The 20,503-nt window shown below is 35.6% G+C and overlaps 2 protein-coding genes across 3 annotated transcripts in view; one reads left to right on the top strand and one right to left on the bottom strand.

Annotated features, from left to right (window-relative positions):
• Positions 1-1,352: 1,352 nt before the first annotated feature.
• Positions 1,353-18,741, top strand: c4 (complement component 4). Of its 2 annotated transcripts, XM_079388017.1 has the most exons (42): positions 1,353-1,453; positions 1,559-1,577; positions 1,680-1,872; positions 1,957-2,137; positions 2,255-2,325; positions 2,415-2,500; positions 2,657-2,739; positions 2,835-2,922; positions 3,001-3,106; positions 3,230-3,356; positions 3,572-3,687; positions 4,687-4,860; positions 5,446-5,643; positions 5,869-6,063; positions 6,180-6,323; positions 6,475-6,604; positions 6,687-6,764; positions 6,841-7,044; positions 7,555-7,672; positions 7,766-7,836; positions 7,964-8,103; positions 8,345-8,548; positions 8,705-8,756; positions 8,847-8,930; positions 9,116-9,319; positions 11,098-11,173; positions 11,396-11,552; positions 11,636-11,740; positions 11,827-11,995; positions 12,164-12,351; positions 13,604-13,759; positions 14,999-15,058; positions 15,145-15,235; positions 15,501-15,675; positions 15,791-15,878; positions 16,216-16,290; positions 16,483-16,585; positions 16,676-16,765; positions 16,851-16,943; positions 17,032-17,115; positions 17,896-18,043; positions 18,134-18,741. In XM_079388017.1, exons 3-42 carry the CDS (start codon positions 1,768-1,770, stop codon positions 18,273-18,275), a joined length of 4,959 nt encoding a protein of 1,652 aa, XP_079244143.1. In that variant the 5' UTR covers positions 1,353-1,453; positions 1,559-1,577; positions 1,680-1,767; the 3' UTR covers positions 18,276-18,741. The 2 variants fall into 2 exon arrangements, with proteins under 2 accessions (XP_079244143.1, XP_079244142.1); XM_079388016.1 differs by having other exon boundaries at positions 1,396-1,577.
• LOC306851630 (tripartite motif-containing protein 3-like) overlaps positions 18,342-20,503 on the bottom strand; it is a 34,027-nt gene continuing 31,865 nt past the window's right edge. Inside the window, exon 14 of the mRNA XM_079388018.1 lies at positions 18,342-20,099. Coding sequence (XP_079244144.1) covers positions 19,947-20,099 — 153 coding nt within the window. The 3' untranslated portion in view covers positions 18,342-19,946. The remainder of the gene's footprint in view (positions 20,100-20,503) is intronic.

The raw sequence follows: 20,503 nt of genomic DNA, 5'->3' as shown, positions 1-20,503 counted from the left end.
TCAAGTATGGTGACCCATACTCGAAATTGGTGCTCTGCGTTTAACCCATCCAAGTGCACACACACAGCAGTGAGTTGTGAACAAATCCACACACACACACACACACACACCGTGAACACACACCCGGAGCAGTGGGCAGCCATGCTGCAGCGCCCGGGGAGCAATTGGGGGTTCGGTGCCTTGCTCAAGGGCACCTCAGTCGTGGTATTGAGGGTGGAGAGAGCGCTGGACAGATATAGGGAGACATACATTTACATTTATTCATTTAGCTGACGCTTTTATCCAAAGCGACTTACAATTGCTATATATGTCAGAGGTCGCACGCCTCTGGAGCAACTAGGGGTTAAGTGTCTTGCTCAGGGACACATTGGTGTCTCACAGTGGATTCGAACCCGGGTCTGTCACACCAAAGGCATGTGTCTTATCCACTGCGCCATCACCACCCCACATACTATATAAATATACTATATAAATACTATACAAATATCATACTATTTATATTTTTATATTTTATTTTATTCTACTTTTCTTTTTCTTAATATTTATGTACATTCGGTGTCTTGTATTCTATATAATTGCACTGTCCTTGTAGCGGACCCGACTTACATTTCACTGCTGGTTATACTCTGTATAATTGTGTATGTGACATAAAAATCTTGAACATACCCTGCGTCCCAATGTGCATACTATCCACCCTATCTGCCCTAAATAGTATTGAAAATTACTAATATCACATAGAATTTAGGATGGATAGTGTGCACATTGGGACACAGGCACACAAAATGTGCAGTGCTGGGGGTACTTCATGGAGAGGTTTGAGAACCACTGGGCTACCCGACCCATGAAACGAGAGCAGCTGCGTTAGTGGAATGACATATAAGGTTAACGGTAGTCTACTACGGTCTTGGAGTGAACAAACATTTTATGGTCCTACGCCTTCCACAGACGATATAAACATATAGATACATTTAGACCATTTAACTTACTGGTCGCTATCGGGATATATGAGGAGACTTTCAACCTTCAACCAGTATAACAAAAAATGTTTTTGACCCAAATCACCTACCCCAAAGCACTCAGTCCTGCATTGGCAGGAGATTTCAAGTGCGATTCAGTTCCCAGCGTGGTACTGAGATATTTCAGACTGAAAGGTCTAAGAAAGAAGCATTTTATTAATGGCATTACTAAAATTAATACAGACACATAGCATAAAATAATACATAAAAGTGTTTTATTAATTAAATTGTTGTTTTCTTTTCTCGTTGCCTTTGCTCCCGACAGCTGTTCTCCCTGCTGTGTTTTGTTATGAACAAGATTTCTTGTAAATCACATGACCATGCTGTTTTTGCCAAGATTTCCTTTTTCCCCCCATCCTCTTCTTTTTTTTTCTTTCCCAGTGTCAAAGCCCAATTTTGTGAAGGTGGGAAATAGCCCTTGTACACTGAGTTAGTAGGTAGGTGATGTTAGTTATCTGTCCTAATGGAATAATCACATACGAACAAGTTTTACAGCAAGATGATCTGCCCTCTATTTTTTGCATTTTTTGTTTTTCTTACAGTGGATGCACGGAGACCCACGTAAGTACTAGAATTATTGACTACATTTTACAAATTTGAAATGATTATTTTTTTTGCATCTTGTTCTATCCTCTCCCTGTGTATGCTGTTATTCGTGTGTAGATGCCTAATTGTTGCTCCAAATATAATTCATGTGGGAGTGGAAGAGACTGTGAGTGTGCAGCTTCATGGAGCAACTAAAGCAACCAGTATGGAGCTATACTTTGAAGACCAGATCTCTAGTAAAATTGTGTCCGAAAAGAAAACTATAATCCTCAATAACGACAATAACTACCAGGCTGTAGTAAAACTTAAGGTATGTCTGTACACTTCATATTTAGTAATAGTTTTAAAGTGTGTTTTTCTACTTCCATTTAATTTTCTAACTCATGTACCACAGGCTGATCGCAGCTTGTATGGAAGTACAAAAGTGGAAGAGTATATTCAACTTGCAGCCACAAGCAGTGATGTCTTTGTGGGCCAATACAAAAATGCAAAAAAAGCCAGCATTTTTTTTTCAACAAAAAGAGGGTACATTTTCATCCAAACAGACAAGCCAATTTATAATCCAGGAGAAACTGGTATGATGATTTATTTTCTTACTTATTATTTATATTATTTCTTCTTTTACTTTTGTTAAATCTTACTATTATTAAAATTGCCACTCTTGTTTAGTTTCTCTTTATTCTGTTTCCCAGTCAAATACAGAATCTTCACCCTAGACAACTACATGGTCCCCATAAAGGATGAAATCCATGTTCAAATAATTGTAAGTTGTTTCTGTCAATGATGAAATGCAAATAATACTCACAATTACCTGGAATGAGCAGGCTTTTTTTTTTCTTTTTCTTTTTACAGAACTGCAAAGGCTTTATTCTTTACAATCATATTTTGATTTCTGACCAAATTTTGGAAAAAACAATCACAATACCAGAAGTAGAGCAGTAAGTTAACTGCATGAATAATAAATAAACACTAAATAAAGTGTTTATGTATTTGTGAGTGACTAAAGCTTTGGTTGTTAATATCGCATACATATGGGCAACATTACAATATGGGGGACAACTATGTCATTCTGTGTAATTGTATTAATCCTTCAGGACAGGCAGTTGGAAAATCATTGCGTCATATCATAAGTACCCTGAATCCACCACATCATTGGAGTTTGAGGTCAAGGAATATGGTAGGTGTTATGAAACTGTAGGTGCATCTATTCTAATCATTCATATTTTTTTCACTTGTCGCATTAACTCTTAAATGGCATTTCATTCTTTATAGTTTTGCCCACATTTGAGGTTACCATTGAGGCTTCACAGCCTTACCATATTTTGAAAAGCGAGTCCTTTCCATTCAACATCTCTGCTAGGTACGTACACTAATGTCACATGCTGAATGGCACACTTCAGATTTTGTTATGTTACTTATCAGCTTTTGTTGTTCTCAGATATACTTATGGGAAGGGGGTCAGCGGCATAGCATATATTCGTTTTGGATTGATTGATGAAAAGGGTAATAAGATATATCTTCCAGGCACTGAAAAGCAGATAGCAGTAAGTAAATCATTTTTGCATCAGAAAAAAAGATTAAATATTAGCCTAAACATATCTTTCTGATAATTATAGTAATAATATGTGCTTGTCATTATCTGATGGCTGTATTCTGCTGTTACATAGGTAGACGATGGTACTGCAAAAACAGAGGTACTCACTGAGGACTTAAAGACAGCATCAGAAAATAACACTCATGGCCATATAGAGGGATATTATCTTTATATTGCAGTCTCGGTTTTGGAAAAAGCAAGTGAGTCATAAACAAAAAGCAGTCTAATGATTAGATCAGGAAATGCATGCTATGCAAAAGAATTCTAGTTACAAGTGCTAAATTATATTGATGCAATAATGTTTATTCACTTATTTTACTCAATTAAAGTTACTTTTTATCCCTAGATTGACATGAAAATATGTTTAAGGATTACAAATTAGATCACAATGATTATTCATCTTTATTTTATGCAGGTGGCAATCTGGAGGAAGCCGAGAGTACTTCTGTGAAGATTGTGACATCCCCATATGTTGTTGATCTGTCAAAAACCAAGACATATTTCACCCCAGGTGGCATGTTTTCTGTTTTGGTATGTGGCCTAAAGCATTTCCAATTTTAAAGAGGTCATATGATGCAATTTCATGGTTTTCTTTCTCTTTGGAATGTTACAAGCTGTTTGTAGGGATGTTCCAAATGAAAGTGAACAACTGAATCCTTTTCCGTTTGTGATCATGTGATCTTCAGTTATGAGGTTTTGCGAAGCATTTTAAAGCAAAGTTGGGGTTGATTTAAACTTCACATACAGTCGTAAGTAGAATAGGCTAATTAAATTTGTATTTATTTTAATGTAATACTAAATATTTTTCGTCAGTGACAGAGATGGCAGTGAAAGAAAGTTTAAGCAAGTTTAGTTTGATAAAGTTTAATAGTAATAAGACACAATTAGATAATATTTGAATAAAATATTAATAAGAAGAAATATTTATTTGCAACTACTGAAAGAGTGCCGAATGCTGCATGCCCGCGCAGCGTTGTCAAAGTAACATCTGGTCGGTCATTCCCTTCTCCAAGGGAGTTCCAAATGCTTATACAAGACAGTTATGCCCTACACCCATCAAAGAACATACTTCTAAGCGTGTAGGGCATATGGATGCTCACTTCCGTTTGGAATTCGCCCATTATTCCTGTCTCCACCACGTCATGGAGACACTATATGTTTCCAAATATGGTAAGGAGCGTAACATTTCTGTCACACGCTTGAGGTATTCAGCCAATCACATCACACTGGATAGCTGGTCAATCAGAGCACACTGTGCTTTTCAGAACAATGAGCTTTGTAAAAATCGATGCGTTTCAGAAAGGAGGGGCAGAGAGGAGCAACAATAATGTACAGTATGTGGAAGATAATGTGTTTTTTTAAACTTAAACCAAGTAAACACATTGACCCCTCACATGACCCCTTTAAATTCTTAAATTCTTCAATTAATTCTTGAGTGCCTATGACTGGAATTAAAATATATGTATGTTAATGCCACACCTGCACATACACACAAAAGATGTTTTGTAATTTCTTTTCTATTTATTGCAGGCCGCTGCAACTTATCCAGATGGCAACAGAGTCCCAAACTTGAAATTTACAGCCACTGTTACAATAGATGGACCACCAGAGCAGATTCTGAAAAATGAAGGCTGGGGAAATGACATGGGAGATGTAGCCATGTCCTTTCAAATTCCACCACAGGCTAAAAATTTAGCTGTAACGGTAAGCATTCACATGATAATCATTTTTCATTCCAAAGTCCAAAATAAAGAAATGCTTCACCCAAAATGGAATATTTTCCTTCAAGATGTAATGCTAAAAATCTGTTCCAGTGAAAAAAAAAATGCATCTACATCTTGTAGATTTTAAGCAAATGTTCATTTTTGGGTGAACTATTCCTTTAAGGGACCAAATTATACAATTACATTGTTTTGAATCAGCTGTCAACAACAATATCAACCTTTCATGTGTTCTTATGGCTTTGGTATTGACCAATCAGCATCCAGGACTGAAACTATCAATTTAATAACAATTATTGGTAACACTTTTGTATGGGGACCAATTCTTACTATTAACTAGTTGCTTAGCATGCCTATTATTAACATATTGGCTGTTTATTAGTACTTATAAAGCATATATTCTGCTTTTACATTCCTAATCCTACCCAATACCTAAACATAAGAACTATCTTACTAAATATTAATAAGCAGCAACTTAGGACTTTACTGGGGCAAAAGTCATAGTTAATGGTTTATAATAGCAAGAATCTGACTTTCAAAATAAAGTGCGACTCTATTATCTTTGCAGGTATTTGCAGAGGGGAGAGACCAGGAGGTCATTCGTAGTGATAAAAAGATGACGGTCATTGCAACAAGACCTGAGGAACACAGCTATCTTAGTTTGGAAGTGGAGCATCAGTTCATAGAGCCTGGAGAGGTCTTAAAAGTCACATTACGGGACATTTCACCTCAGGGTGCAGCAAAACCCACTTTTATTTACTTTATGGTAAGAACGACCAGAGGTGTGTTTTCCAAAAGCAACTATGGTCACAAGTTCCATCTTTACCAATAGAGTTCAATGGAACTTACCACCATAGTTAGCTAACAATGCTTTTGGGAAACGCACCCCCAGCTCTGATGTTTTTTTGTTTTTGTTTTGTTTTTTGGGGAGAGAGCAATACTGTACTTTATCTTCAATCTAATGTCTTCAAAATAATTATTTCCACAACAGATTTGGAGTAAGGGACAAATTGTGCAGGTGGGAAGGGTGCCGAGAACTGAAATCACAACAGTCAATGTGAATGTCAACGTGGAGATGGTACCTTCTTTTCGCCTGGTCGCCTACTATTTTACAGGCTCTTCGCCAAAAGAAAAAATTGTGGCTGACTCTGTGTGGGTCGATGTGAAAGATGTCTGCAAAGGCAAGGTATAACTAATGAGTGAATCTTTCAGAATCAAAATCTGGTGAAGTGATATTACTTGTATATTTGATTGTTTTAGAATGTATTTTCACTCAAATGTAAAATACCATTTTATGTGTAGGTAGAAATTGATCCACTGCCTGAGATAAAACCTGCAACTAAGCTTGAAGTGATAGTCAGAACAGATCCAAAGAGTAAGGTGGCTCTTGCCGCAGTGGACTCTGCGGTTTATATTCTGAACAAAAACAAACTAAGGCTTCAAAAGGTAACACATTTGTGATTATGTACAATGGTGAACCCCATGAAATCAAATTTTGTGGATATCTTGTACACTGTGCTAGTGTACTTCTAAAAGTATTCCGTGTATCTTTTCAGTATTGTTGCTTATGATGGAGATCATTTGTTTTTACCCACAGATGTTCGAGTATATGAACTCATATGACCTGGCCTGCTCGATCGGAGGAGGAGAGGATTCCAGTGCTGTTCTGCAGAGGGCTGGGCTAACTTTCATGTGTAACTGTGATACGATAACCCCTTTACTCCAAGGTAAAAAAAATAAAATAAATATTCAAGAACCATGCAAGAGCATAAAAGTGTGATCCATACAGTTTTTTTTACTTCTTCTCAGAGCATAAGTGTTATAACTTCAAACCTAAACCTCGCATCAGAAGATTGGCAGACTATGTTAAAAAATACAATGAAGTCGGTAAGATACAAAACAACATTTTAACTCTCATTCCTTGCATAATTTTCTTTTTAATGATGTCAAATAATGATATCAGTCAACAGATTCAAGAACCATGACAGGAAATGTTGTTTTGATGGTGTAAGGCCTAACAAAATGGATATGTCCTGTGATGCGCGTCTCAAAAGAGTAAAAGAATCGGAAAGCTGTCGTAAGGCTTTTAAACACTGCTGCGAAGCTGCAAATGAGAGGAGGAAGAGGGAGAAGTTGGAGAAGAGAAAAACCAGCCTTGGAAGAAGAGGTACCATTTGTCTTGCATAACTTCTTGGAAGGGGGTTCTTGGATTAAAGCTACATTGATTGTACAATTCTACATTGATTTCAAGCACGTTATCTAAATCAAACCAGACAAAAAAATGTGAGAGAGCACTGAAGCCAGTTTAGTATATTTTAATAATAATAATATATTCAAATCAATACATTTTGTAATACTAAATTGGCCTCACTGCTTACTCACAACCAATCAATTTCAATATAAAAAATATGACAAATGTGACTGAGCAATGAAGTCATTTATTGTATTATTATTATTATTATTGGTGTTGTTGTTGTTGTTGTTATCACTTATTTATAAAACCATTTTAAATCATAAAATGTACAATTTTAAATAATAGCAATAATTATTTTATTATTAATATTATTATTACTGATAAAAATTGTTTGTTTAGGGCAAGGAGTGTAAACTATGCTTGCCAAAGTTGCTACTTTCAAAAGCTGAACTCTAACTACTCTCTTTGTCTGTTTCTCACTAGTCACCGACGACACACTGGACGAAATTGTGATTAACGAGGACGCTATCTACACCCGTAAATATTTCCCACAGTCATGGATGTGGACTGTTATTCAGACAGATAGCACTGGCATTATCAGGTCACCTGAATTCCTTGTTTTTAATGAACAGAATAAATCAGCTCTAATGTCATTTTTTTATGTAAATATGTTTTGCCTTTTGTAAATTTTTAGGCATGATGTAGTTGTTCCTGATTCCATAACCACATGGGAAGTCCAGGCTGTGGGCATTTCTCCCACAAAAGGTTGGCAGTAACTTAAAATCTTGACAACAAAACTTTCTTGAAAACAAAAGTTTTTTTTGGCTTTATATCATTTTGTGTGCTGTTTAGATGCTGATCAGTTTTCAAATATTTTTTTTTCTCTCTCCAGGATTCTGCATTGCAGAACCGAAGCCCCTGAGGGTGTTCAAGGATTTCTTTTTGTCGGTCAACCTTCCTTACTCTGTGAAGAGAAATGAGCAGCTTCAGGTTAAAGCTGTTGTGTACAATTACAAGGAAGAGAGTTTAAAGGTAAATTTAATGAAGCTTTATTTACGTCACATTTTATTATTGGTACGGCTCACTTGGAACCTCTAGGTACTAGGTACTCTATGCAGTGGAAAACCCCCCAGAAGTGAGCTGTACCAAGCTGTACCATCCAGTGGAAAAGCCCCATAGCACACGTGCCTGAAAAAATATTAGACGAATGAGCAAAAATGAGTCTCAAAGTGTGACAAACAGGATTGAAATGCCATATCATGTGTCTCTGTAGGTAAAAGTGAAGATGGACAAGAAAGAAGGTTTGTGCACTGCAGGCGGGAGTGAGGTGACGGAGGAGGTCATGGTTCCTGGTAACTCAGCAGTAGCTGTGTATTTCACCGTGGTGCCCCTTGTTATCGGAAATATCCCCATCATAGTGCTGGCTGAAGCCTCAAACACTGTTAATGATGGAGTAGAAAAGCTGCTCCGTGTGGAGGTAAAGGGTGTCAAGATGGCATACCCAGATTTGACTGCACTTCAGTGATACTTCAGTGCACTTCATACCTAAGAAACTGAAAAAAGTGTTCTTATTTGCCATAATTAATTCTGTATATGACACTGAAAAACTCTCTTTCTAATACTTTGTGTTTAGGGTGAAGGGGAAATTGCCACTATTGACAGAACGTACAGCATTGATCCGAAATGTAAGAATCCAATAGGCTTATATAATCAGTAGATCTGTTCTTAGGTTTTTCATCACTGTGATAAGATTTTTTGTATTCTCATTTGCACAGTGAGGAAATTAGATATTGATATTCCAGTCCCTGCTGATGAGATCCCTGGTGGGATGGACTCAGAAATATCTTTGAGTTTAAAAGGTAAGGTGCGATAGATAGATAGATAGATAGATAGATAGATAGATAGATAGATAGATAGATAGATAGATAGATAGATAGATAGATAGATAGATAGATAGATAGATAGATAGATAGATAGATAGATTTCCTCTACCATACTCTTTCATAAAGTTTATGAGAGAGATAATGGCCCTGTTATTTTGCAGGTGGGGTGATGAGTGAGTCGGTAGAAAACTGTCTAAACCTGGAGGGTATCGATAAACTCATTCAGCTGCCCACTGGTTGTGCGGAGCAAACTATGGTGAAGATGTCTCCTGCTATTTATGCCATGAGGTACCTGGATGCCACCAAACAATGGATATCACTGAAAGCTGAACGCAGAGATGAGGCCCAGTCAATGATCCAAACCGGTGTGTATGCACACTTGTAGATGACACAACATTAAGTAAATGTTCTAACAGTTTATAAACTATAAGGGTGAGGAGGTATTTTAAAAAGTAATTTAACAGTGATTACACTAGATTAAAAGCTTCACAAAACTGTACTTCTAATTTTTAAGAGTAATCTATTTAAAAGTTTGGGGTCAGTAAGACTTTTTTTAAAATGTTTTTAAAAGTAGTCTCTTATGCTCAGCAAGGCTGTATTTATTTGATCCAAAACACAGTACAAGTAGTCAAGTCAAGTCACCTTTATTTATATAGCGCTTTTGGTAATACAGATATGTCAAAGCAGCTTTACAGTACTAAATAGGAAAACAGTATGTAGTAATGCAAAAGGACAACACTGAATTTTCAGTTAAAATCAGTCCATCATTGATTTAGTGATGTCATCGTCCAGCTCGGTCCAGTTCAAATCTGTGCAATCAAGTCGACGATATCGCTGGAAATTAAGTGTCCCCAACTAAGCAAGCCAGTGGCGACAGCGGCAAGGACAGACGAAACTAACAGTTTAATTTCAAGCTGCAGCAAAGGCAGATTGAGCAGAGGACTCGTCTGGTTCCAGTGGTCTTGTACCATTGGCCATCTAGGTGACATGGTCTTTGCTGGAGATCTGTCTCTGGGGCTCATCTAGTTGACATAGTCTGACATTCAGAGCTGTAGGGGTCATCTCTAGGTTTCCACCATCCACCATCTGGACTGGATACGGGCTGGATCTAGGTGGCTATGGTGACCTTGGAATAAGGGTCAAAACAGACTAATATTAGCGTAGATGCCATTGTTCTTACGATGTAGCGAGTACTAAGTGGGAAGTGTTCCCAGTTCTGGTTGACCTAATTAATGCAGCCTATCAACTGTTTAATGGATTTGAATAATATACATTGTTAGTGTGTCATGTCTAAGCCAGGCTAAAGAGATGGGTCTTTAATCTAAATTTAAATGGATTTTAAACCTACTGTGTTTGCCTCCTGAACAATGTTAGGTAGACTGTTCCAGATTTAAATAGGAGCTAAATAGGAAAAGGATCTGATGCCACAGTTGATTTTGATATTCTAGGTATTGTCAAATGGCCTGACTTTTGAGAACGCTGCAGACGTGAAGGACTGAAATGCCATAAGAGCTCACTCAAGTACTGAGGAGCTAGACCATTCAGGGCTTTACAAATAATTAGCCAGATTTGTTTGGCGGTTTGTGTACGTGTTGTTTCCCGTCCTATGGACATTCTGTCAGGCAAATAACACCTGCAGCCGCCACAATCTCCTTAGGATAGGAGTTTGTTATGAGCAGAGTGTTACAGCTAAGTTTAAGGTCCTAACTAAGGACATAGTGAGGAGCCCCAGCTCTCTGTGGATTCCTCATGCATGTCTGAGAAACTCATGAATATTCATGATGCTCCCCCCACTGAAACTGAAAATCTTAGAAACCGAAAATCTTGTAACACCTGCTGAGGGTATGAAGTTGTGTGAAACAACATATTATTCATTTATCAAGAACAAACAAAGCAACCTCGGTGTCCGATTCCAGGCCATTAACTTTTGATACAATTAATGCATCTTTATGGAATACAAGTAATAATTTATTTTAAAAAAATCTTACTGACCCCAAAATTTTGAACAGTATTGTATGCATCATATAGTCGCATATAAATATGACAGACAAGAGTTGTTGGGTTCTTAATATACACGGCAAATGACAGCATGTTGAAAATCACATATACCACATATATCTTGTTTCATCTTCTCATGTACCAGGTTACAACACAGTCCTTACATTCAAGAAAAGTGATGGTTCTTACGGAGCATTTCTAAAGACTCCCAGCAGTATTTGGTATGTTTTTGGCTGTAGCACAACTGGTAATACATGGCACTTGCAATGCCAAGGCCTTGACAAAAGTGTCTGCCAAATGGTTCAAATTTATTGAAATAATTATATTAACTATAAGAAATCCACACATAATTGAAGACTTTGTTGTTGTTGCTTTTTTGACATGATATGACGTATTTGTGCAAAAGTGTTTTTTTTTAAAACTTATATCCTATCTTTCCGTAGGCTTACAGCATTTATTGCCAAGGAGCTGACAGAGTCTCGGGACATTATCGATGTGAAAGATTCTTATATTCAGGATTCCATATCTTATCTCATTTCCAAACAGAAGAGCAATGGTGCATGGGATGATCCAAATCGACTGTATGACAGAGGAATGAAGGTATAGACAAAGGGGTGCATTGGTTTTATTTGTCAATGGTGATTACTCACAATGATTATACAAAAAATTATATTTTTCCTCAGGGAGGAGTTGGACAGGCGAAAGATGATGTACCCCTAACTGCCTTCATCCTTATTTCAATGAAACATGCTTTGAAAGTGTATGAACTGGGAAGCGACACAGAACTGGTAACATGAACTCTAGTTACAAAATATGTCCTCTATTCATTAACTACTGAATAAGCAAACCTGTACAAACCTCTGTTTATTTCCAGAGAGTAGCAATGGATGAAGCAAAGTCCTACCTTGAGGGACAGTCGGATGTTTTGAAAAGTCCCTACTCACTTGCAATCACAGCTTATGCCTTGTCACTGCATGACCAGCAAAGTGCAGAAGCCCAACGAGCACACCGAAAGCTAAAAAGCATTGCTAATTGTGACAGTGGTCAGTAATGAAAATATTACCTGCATTTTCACATCTCAAATTCTTTCTGTTAGGCCATAAACTACTTAATACAAGCAAAAGATATGTGATGAAAATGTGGTCACAATTTATTAGCTCAGCATCATATATTTCAATTCTCACATCACCTTTTCTCTTCTTTCTATGAAGAAAAGTGTTTCTGGAATGCCAAGGGTGGCAGAGATAAGTTGGCAGGTAAAGCTGACGCTGAATCTGTGGAGACCACAGCATATGCTCTGCTCAGCGCACTGTCTTTGCAGGACAAGGCCACCGCTAAACAAGCTGCAAACTGGCTGACAGAGCAGCGCAAATATGGTGGTGGATTCCAGTCCACACAGGTGGGTTGTGGTATTTTAACCATAGAAGGATTCAATGTGATTAAATGTATTCATATTTTTAATTGACCCTTCGCAAAGACCCAATCTCACACAGTGAAAAATACATTATGGAGCAAAGTGCAAACTGACAACGCGCCAACAGACAACACAGAGCATGTTACGTTAGGTATGAAACAAAATATCAGCTTTCAAATTATACCATTTTTTAAAGATATTAAAACAATTATACCATTTTGTGGCTCTTTAATGTGTCGTGACAGATCACTGTAACGCCTCAGTTCAAGTGCCAAGTTAACCGATTATCTCTTTCTCTGTAATATATGAAAAATAGAAAACAGTTATTTTCAGTCGTAATAAGATTCAACACTATTACTGTTTTTACTATATTTTTGTCTAAATAAATGCATCCTTGGTGATTTATTTTTTTAAATCATAAACTTTTGAACAGTAGTGTAGCCTACCTTTTAGTCTGATATGAGGAGTTTCACAAATATGAAAAAAATTAAGTCAAACCATCTTCATGTCTGGTGGCAACAAATACGTGTTATATTATGAGCATTTGAATAAAAAAATCCTTAAGTTAAAAACCCATAAAACATGACCCCTAAAGTCACTGTTCTCTACATAAAATCATACTTCATATCATACGGTAAAGAACATACATCTGTGAAAATGTAACATTGATATATTTAATATTGACTGAGTAAGGCCAAGTCAAAATTGAAATCATAGTAAAATTAATGGTTGAAATCAAACTTTGATCCTTGTTATCTCATTATTAGATTTTGAGACTTTGGCCTGGATTTCACAGACAGAGTCAATAAAAACTTTGTGTACTCAAATGTGAAAGACAGCTGTGTTTACTTTTAGAGTGGTCATAATTGTTTCATGAATTGATTTAGCTATTTTCCTGTTTATCTCTGTGAAGCTGATTTCACAATCTGTATTGCATAAAGCTATGTGACAGCGACTTGAATTGAGCTTGCCTTGAACCTCACACTGCTGTACAAGTACATTTAATACCATAGTAAATTAAAACTGAAGCTAGTGTTGCAAACTTTCTTAGAATTAAAAAAAGATTATCAGATAAGACACAAAGTAAAAATAATAGTTTGAAGGCCATTTTGGCAAATGAGCATTTTTAAACTTGTGCCCCTTTTCTACAGTCTTTTGTCTTGGTTGGTTTTTCAGCTTGCATTAACCTTTAATTAATCCACTTTTTTCTTCTTCTTTTTTTTTCTTTTAATTATAGGACACAGTTGTGGCCCTTGAGGCTCTGGCGAAATACAGCATACAGAACAATGATGTAGAAGATTTGAATCTGAGGGTGGAGATGTGCCTTGAAAATGGCAAAAAACAAGATTTACACTTGACTAAATATAATACACTCACTGCAACAGCTGTTAAGGTAATAAAAATTACTTAGAAATAGTTCTAGTATATTCCTAAAAGTTGTGATCTTACCAGACAGGACTGTGATCTTAACCCCCCCAAGTAAAATCAATATTTTAATTATTTTATATAATAATTTTTTTCAGGACAGATTAGTTCCATCTGGTGGGAGTAAAACATGGTTTAGCCCATAGATTCCTACATAGCTCTATATAAAAGGCCTATACATTCTATAATTGATTTTAGACATAAATACTTGTTTTTATTAAGTTGTGGATTTGGATATATATTTAGACATTTTCAAAGACAACTTTTTGTAAAGGTTTAGATTTTTTTTGGTTTTTAAAGCGTCAATTTTTGAATTATTATTACTACAGTCAAACCTGGACACAGAGAAAGCATTTTGTTACACAAATATTAAAATTCTATAAAAAGTAACAAAAATGAACAGGAATGTTTTATCAGAGCTTAATCCTTCTGGGTCTGATCTAATTTCAGCCTCTTATTTCAGTTTTCTGAGTTGTTATGGCTATATGGTTATAACCATACCAATTCATTTGAATGTGTGTGTGTGTGTGTGTGTGTGTGTGTGGATGTGCCTGTTTTGCACTCTTGATGTTTCAGAGTGTAACCCCTTCCTTGCTGTCCACTTTTTCACTGCATTGTAGTTGAATTATTGCTTTTATTTGATATATTTGCTATGTTACAGTCACACCAGTTCATAGGTTTGGGTGTGTATAAGTGTGTGTTGTGAGTGGATGTGTTAGTTTTGCACTCTTGATGTTTCACCCCATCATTGCTGTGTACTTTTTTCTGCAATATGGCAGATTTGTAGATTGTACATACAAAACTTTGCAGAATTTTTGTGTTTTTGTCAATTTCCCATTCATTTCCTATGGTCGGTCATTTTTGACCAAAGAGCACAAGTGTGACTATTTTTTTAACGACCACTTAGCCTGCTCGAATCAAGCCCTCGATTTGTTTGTGTTCACATTCCAAATGCCATAAAAGTCACCAAGTTTCATACCATTCCGATGAAGCTGTGATTTAAAAAAATTCAAAACAGACAATTTTCCGTTCAAAAGTGACCGAAGAGCACCAGAGGGTTAAACGAGTAAGCCCCTTCCACAAATTCCACCTTCAAGTTACTAGAAAGGTTTTAAAAAGAAAAATTAAAAACGTGATATTAAATATGTGTTAAAGTATGCCATGACAAGTAGAAGACTCTTCACTATATGTGCACTTGTTCTCACAGGTCAGAAATGTTGGTAAAGTTTCCCTAAATGTTCAGGGAACAGGACGTGGAACATTAGCAGTAAGACATTTTTTCCCAGTTTAATTCAATGTCGATCAATTATGTTTCAGTTTATAGTATTTTGAATGCCATTTTGCTCATCTCAGGTTATGCAGACATACAGAACTATGAAGAAGGATGAATCACACTGTGATCTGTTTCACCTTAGTGTTACAGTGAAAGGAGAGCTGGAATACAGTAAGTCAAATATCATGGAAGAGCTCACTCTAAACAAGAAATTAATTATGAATCAAGTGCACTGCAATGTATACATTTGATATAAAATGCATATATCTATTGTGAGGCAATACAGAATATTGAAGATTAAAAAGTTAATAAGAGTTCTAATATTTGAGTGTGGGTGACCTCAGGTGGTGATGAAGAGGAACAAACCTTAAAAAGTTATCTAATATTATTTTACCTTAGATATTATCAAACTAAAAGTCAATATTCTCTTCTCTAGAAATATACAATAAAGAAGAAATGTTTGAGGACTATTACAATTATGACGTCGATGAAGATCAAAAAGATGAGCCCATGAGCAGCATGGAATGGTTTGATATTCGTAGCCGCAGAAAAAGACAAATCTCAGAGGTGCAAAAGAAAGAGAGTTCAGTCATATACACAGTGTGTTTGGGGTGAGCACAGAAAAGAAGTCTTTTTTATGCATTCAAATTATTGATTTGTTATATAAATATTCAACAGAATTATGATTACTTGTTTGGTCTAAAAATCAGCTATGTCTTCACACAGCATGAAAAAGAAGAATACTGTTGGCATGGTCATGGTGGAAATCTCACTTCTAAGCGGACTGATACCAAACACCAAGGATTTGGAACATGTGCATATGCTTTTTTTTAACTCTCTGTCTTTCTCTCTGTACTCCATTATATTTCCAGAACTTTTTATTATTTGATTATAATGTAAATAGTAAGATATTTTAGCATCGAGCATCAAAATAACAAATACAAAACAAGCATAAAATAATAAAATAAATAAATACAAAATATAAAATCAATTAAAAAAATTATATGAGTAATAGGGTTGCAAATTTAGTCCACTTAATAACTTTCCATCTAATACCATCATCAAATGTAATTTCCTGGCTTTGCTTTGTTACAGATAATACATATTTCACAAATTAATTAACATTTGAATGTATTTTTTCTTCTTCACAGAATGTAAAGGGCTCAGAGAGGTACATGGATCACTATGAAGTCCACCATAATAAAGTCTTTCTTTATTTTGCAAAGGTAACAGAAGAGTTTCTATTCTAGTATTCCATGAATCTGATATTTCTTCTTAGTATATGTTTTGCTTCGTTTTTAGTTTTTCTATACTGCTGAATTTAAACATAAATGCTATAATGTGGTTAAACTGGCTCATCAGTATTTATGCAACAGATCAAGCTTAAACACATAAATGATTTGATTTTATGTCAACAGATCACTGAAAGCGAGGAGTGTCTTCAGTTCGGTGCTGAGCAGGTTGTTCCCATGGGCCTTGTCCAACCTGCTTCTGCGGTCATCTATGACTATTACAGCCCAGGTCATCAAACCCTATGAACCAATCGCTTTGCTGACAACACTTCTGAGTGCTGAACACTGACTAATGATATTTGTTCAATGTGTTACACAGAAAAGAGATGTAGCATATTCTATACAGCCCCTCACAAAAGCCCCATGATTTCCAAACTGTGTAGCGGGGATGTGTGTACATGTGCCGAAGGTGGGAAAAACTCTAGTGTACTGTGATATATGTTTTGCTTAAGTGGAAACAAGGTATCTATTTTATATTTCACACTTATTTTCAGGTGGTTGTCCAAAGCTAAAAGTCACCTTCAGCAAGGATATGAAACAAAACACCCGGAGTAGCTATGCATGTTACAGTCCTGTTGTTGACTATGGTAAGAAACTAAAAGCAAATCATGTACAAATATGCTGATAAGTCTCAGTATACTTATCTGTATTTAAAATGTGTTCTGTTTTCTATAGTCTATGTGATCAAAATTCTCAACTCGAGCACAGATGACGTGTTTATGTACTATACCACATTAGTCACGGATGTTCTTCAGAATGGTAAGTTGACTGCTATTTTGAATACTTTATGATTGAATTATGCCATCCAGTGGTTAAAAATGTACTGTATAATAATATAAACAAAATAAATAATAAAAGTCATTTGATCATGGCGTGAAATTATTTTGCACTATTTTCATGTCCCTCCTGTCAAGATTTACTACATCCTCGTATTCGTACTGAAAATGACTTCAGAGGACTTGAGTAGTAATATTACTATAATAACAATAATACTATTGTAATGGACTTCTTTTTCTTAGTGGAATTTTAAAGCTATACAGGTAAACTCGATCATAACATTTGTTAAACTTAAACCAGTATTTTTCAGCAACGTATATTCTTAAATATATTTCAAAATATACAGACAGCTAGATAGATAGAACATTATTAAATCATTATAAATCTAGTTTTGATCTTTAGAAGGCTATGTAAGAAGATAGTAAGTGTATTTTCTTCCCCCGAAATACATATTTGTATATGAAGGTTGAAACTAAATAAAAGTTATATTTTTAAAACATATTTTGGCCAGGAAATATAATTTCTTGCTGTATCGGGATGTGGTGAGTATTTGCATATAGTACAGTCAGCTTAAAAAAAAAAAACTGTAATTGCCGACTGTACATGATCCACTTTGAATAAAAGTGTCTAATAAATGAATAAATGTAAATGTTATGGATACTGTAAAGTGCATAATACATTACCTAATGCACTAATGCTGTTGACATACTTATTGTAAATTGTTACTGCATAAATAATATATTAACACTTTTCCTGTTTAAGGGGTGTTGGATTCTGGTGTCCAGAAAGATGCCACACGTCAGATGATACTGCGCTTATCTTGTGATGAAATGGAGCTGAAAAATGAAGCTCACTATCTGATCATGGGGCAGGACGATGCAGTATCAGTGCTCAATAATGACGGACAACAGTAAGCCTTGAAATCCTTTATTGAAAAGACAAAGGAATGCAAATGGCTGTTTTTGATTTGTAAAACATTCTTCTTCTGTTGTTTCTGAAGTTTCAGGTATGTGCTGAACAATGACATGTGGATTGAGAAGATACCAGAAGAAAAGAAATGCAAGGCAACCTTAAGTCGCTCTGCCTGCCATCTTCTTACTGAATTTATAAAGCAACACCCCATTAAACGCTGTGACATTTAGAAGACAAGATGGAAAATAACCACTTCCAACATCGTTATTTGGCTTTTATTATTTACTTTTATTTCTAGTGCATACTAACATATAAAGAGACTGTTACAGTTGTTTGGTACATTGGAAACAAGAGTCTGAAGCATTTTAATTCAGTTTTTCATGTGTATTGGCAATACAGTTGATTCAAGTTACCCAAGTTACAAGAATTCTATTACAAAAATGTCTGACATGGCGACCTTTAACTTTTAGTTCACAACCTTCATTTTTAGGGGTACTTTTAGAGATGCTACATCAAGAGTGCATTATTGCAGTTTAAATACGGTTTCAAATGCTTCACATATCCCGTTGTTGTTATACACTGTACAGTTGTATAACAGAATACTGTATTTAGTGGCTTAAACAATACTGGCTTTCGCTCGCACATGTTTGTAAAACCAGAATCATGACTTTATATAAAGTACAAATGCTCTCCTGATTCAGAAATCATTGCTTTTATGGGCCAGAATGATCAAACTGTCATTTCTAATGCAGTATTTATTTTATTTTATTTTTCAATCATTTGATTACATTCATAGAAAACAAGGAATAAAACAAAATAAAAAATAATTTAAAAACAGTAGTAAATGCTTCAGTAATACGGTAAACTATGGCAAGTACCCTGTAAATTATTCTTTTATGAATTTGGCAACTCAAAAATGCAGCAGTGGCTGTGTGACTTCATTTCCCTTTTTAATGTTCATATTTTCGGTATCTTCATATGACAGATCCACATTCCCTTTAATGACATGGTGACTATCATGTGCATAAAAAAAACTCAGTTGTACTTCACAACACGTTAGCTTTGCACACCTTGTGAAAACCATTGAAGGCATTGAGCTGCAGATAAACAAAACACTTCAACTTAGAAAAATAACATTATTAACCATTGTTTACAAAATAAATAAACTTACTTTATAACCTTTTTTACGTGAATAAAACGCATGCAATATGTCAATTGTGCTGTTTTGGTCAGTGATATGTAGAAAGCCCATGTGACGTATAGGTGTAACTTTTAAAATCAGAGGCACGATGAACCTACAAGCAGTTTTACTAAAGCACATTGACAGCCGGGTTACTTTAATATTGAGCTTCAGCGCACTAAGAGAGAGTGGATCTCCAAAACCATATTACAGCAAATCAGATTTACACCATATGATACAAATGCGTACGCATGTACTGCTAGTCAATGCACAAAAGGCCAGTTTGATGTGAGATAGTGCCATCCGCAGGTCATTCTTAAACTGTTGCATTAATGATATGCCCAGAAAACATTTATTAACCACCACTTTGTTCCCTGCAATTTAACGGAGGGGTTTTTCAAGCAGCTTTTAAGGTTTTCAAGAAAGACTTTTGTGAAAGCACACAGATAGCTGCCCTTGGTCACTGTTATATTCACAGCGACTGTGTTATTACTTGCTTGGGTTCGATATACATTCATTTAGGAAGTGACTATTAACACAAATCAATGCAAATTGATCAAATAGGGATGCGACATTCATGAAGCCCTGGGTTTGTTCACATCAGCATGAGTCAAATGGCTGGAAATTTGTGTGCAGAGACTTGTGTGCAAAGGAAAACATGAAATGCCAGAGAAGACTGTTGTAGCTTACAGTATATGAACTCTTCCATCACGGCGAGTCTTTACTGCAGGTATCGGTAGACTTTGAAGCAGTGGTTTCCAGAGTCTGCCACGGCCACATGTCCATCTGACGTGAGAGCCAGACCCTGCGGACCGTACAAAGGATCCGCCGTCGTGTTGATGTATGACAGAAAAGAGCCCGCACTGTCAAACACCTAAACAACAAAAGGTACTTTTAGTAATTCATTAGTAATTCATGTCCATGAAGTGGATTCTGAAAAACCTTGTTTTTTCATTAAAAATTGTATTTTTTTTAAATAAAACTAATTATTTGCTGAAAGTAAAACTAGATGCTTTTTTTTATTAAAAATGTACAAAAATATATAATTATATTAGAAAATAAAATGAAATATAATGTAATTGCACATTTTTTTTGTAAATTTTATAATAAAGAAGATATAAAATAAAAACAATTTAATTAATAATTATGTTATAAAATAAAAGGAAAAGCTGAAATTAATTGCAAAAAAAGTCTCTTTGGATGCAGTTGCTATTAGTTTTGACCTTTTGTTATCTAAAGCAATGAAATTCATACATTTTGAATTCTGTCTCAAGTGTG

Source organism: Barbus barbus (genome assembly GCF_936440315.1).
Source record: "Barbus barbus genome assembly, chromosome: 31".
In the NCBI taxonomy this organism is placed as follows: Eukaryota; Metazoa; Chordata; class Actinopteri; order Cypriniformes; family Cyprinidae; genus Barbus; species Barbus barbus.
This window is presented reverse-complemented; position numbering and strand designations above follow the sequence as displayed.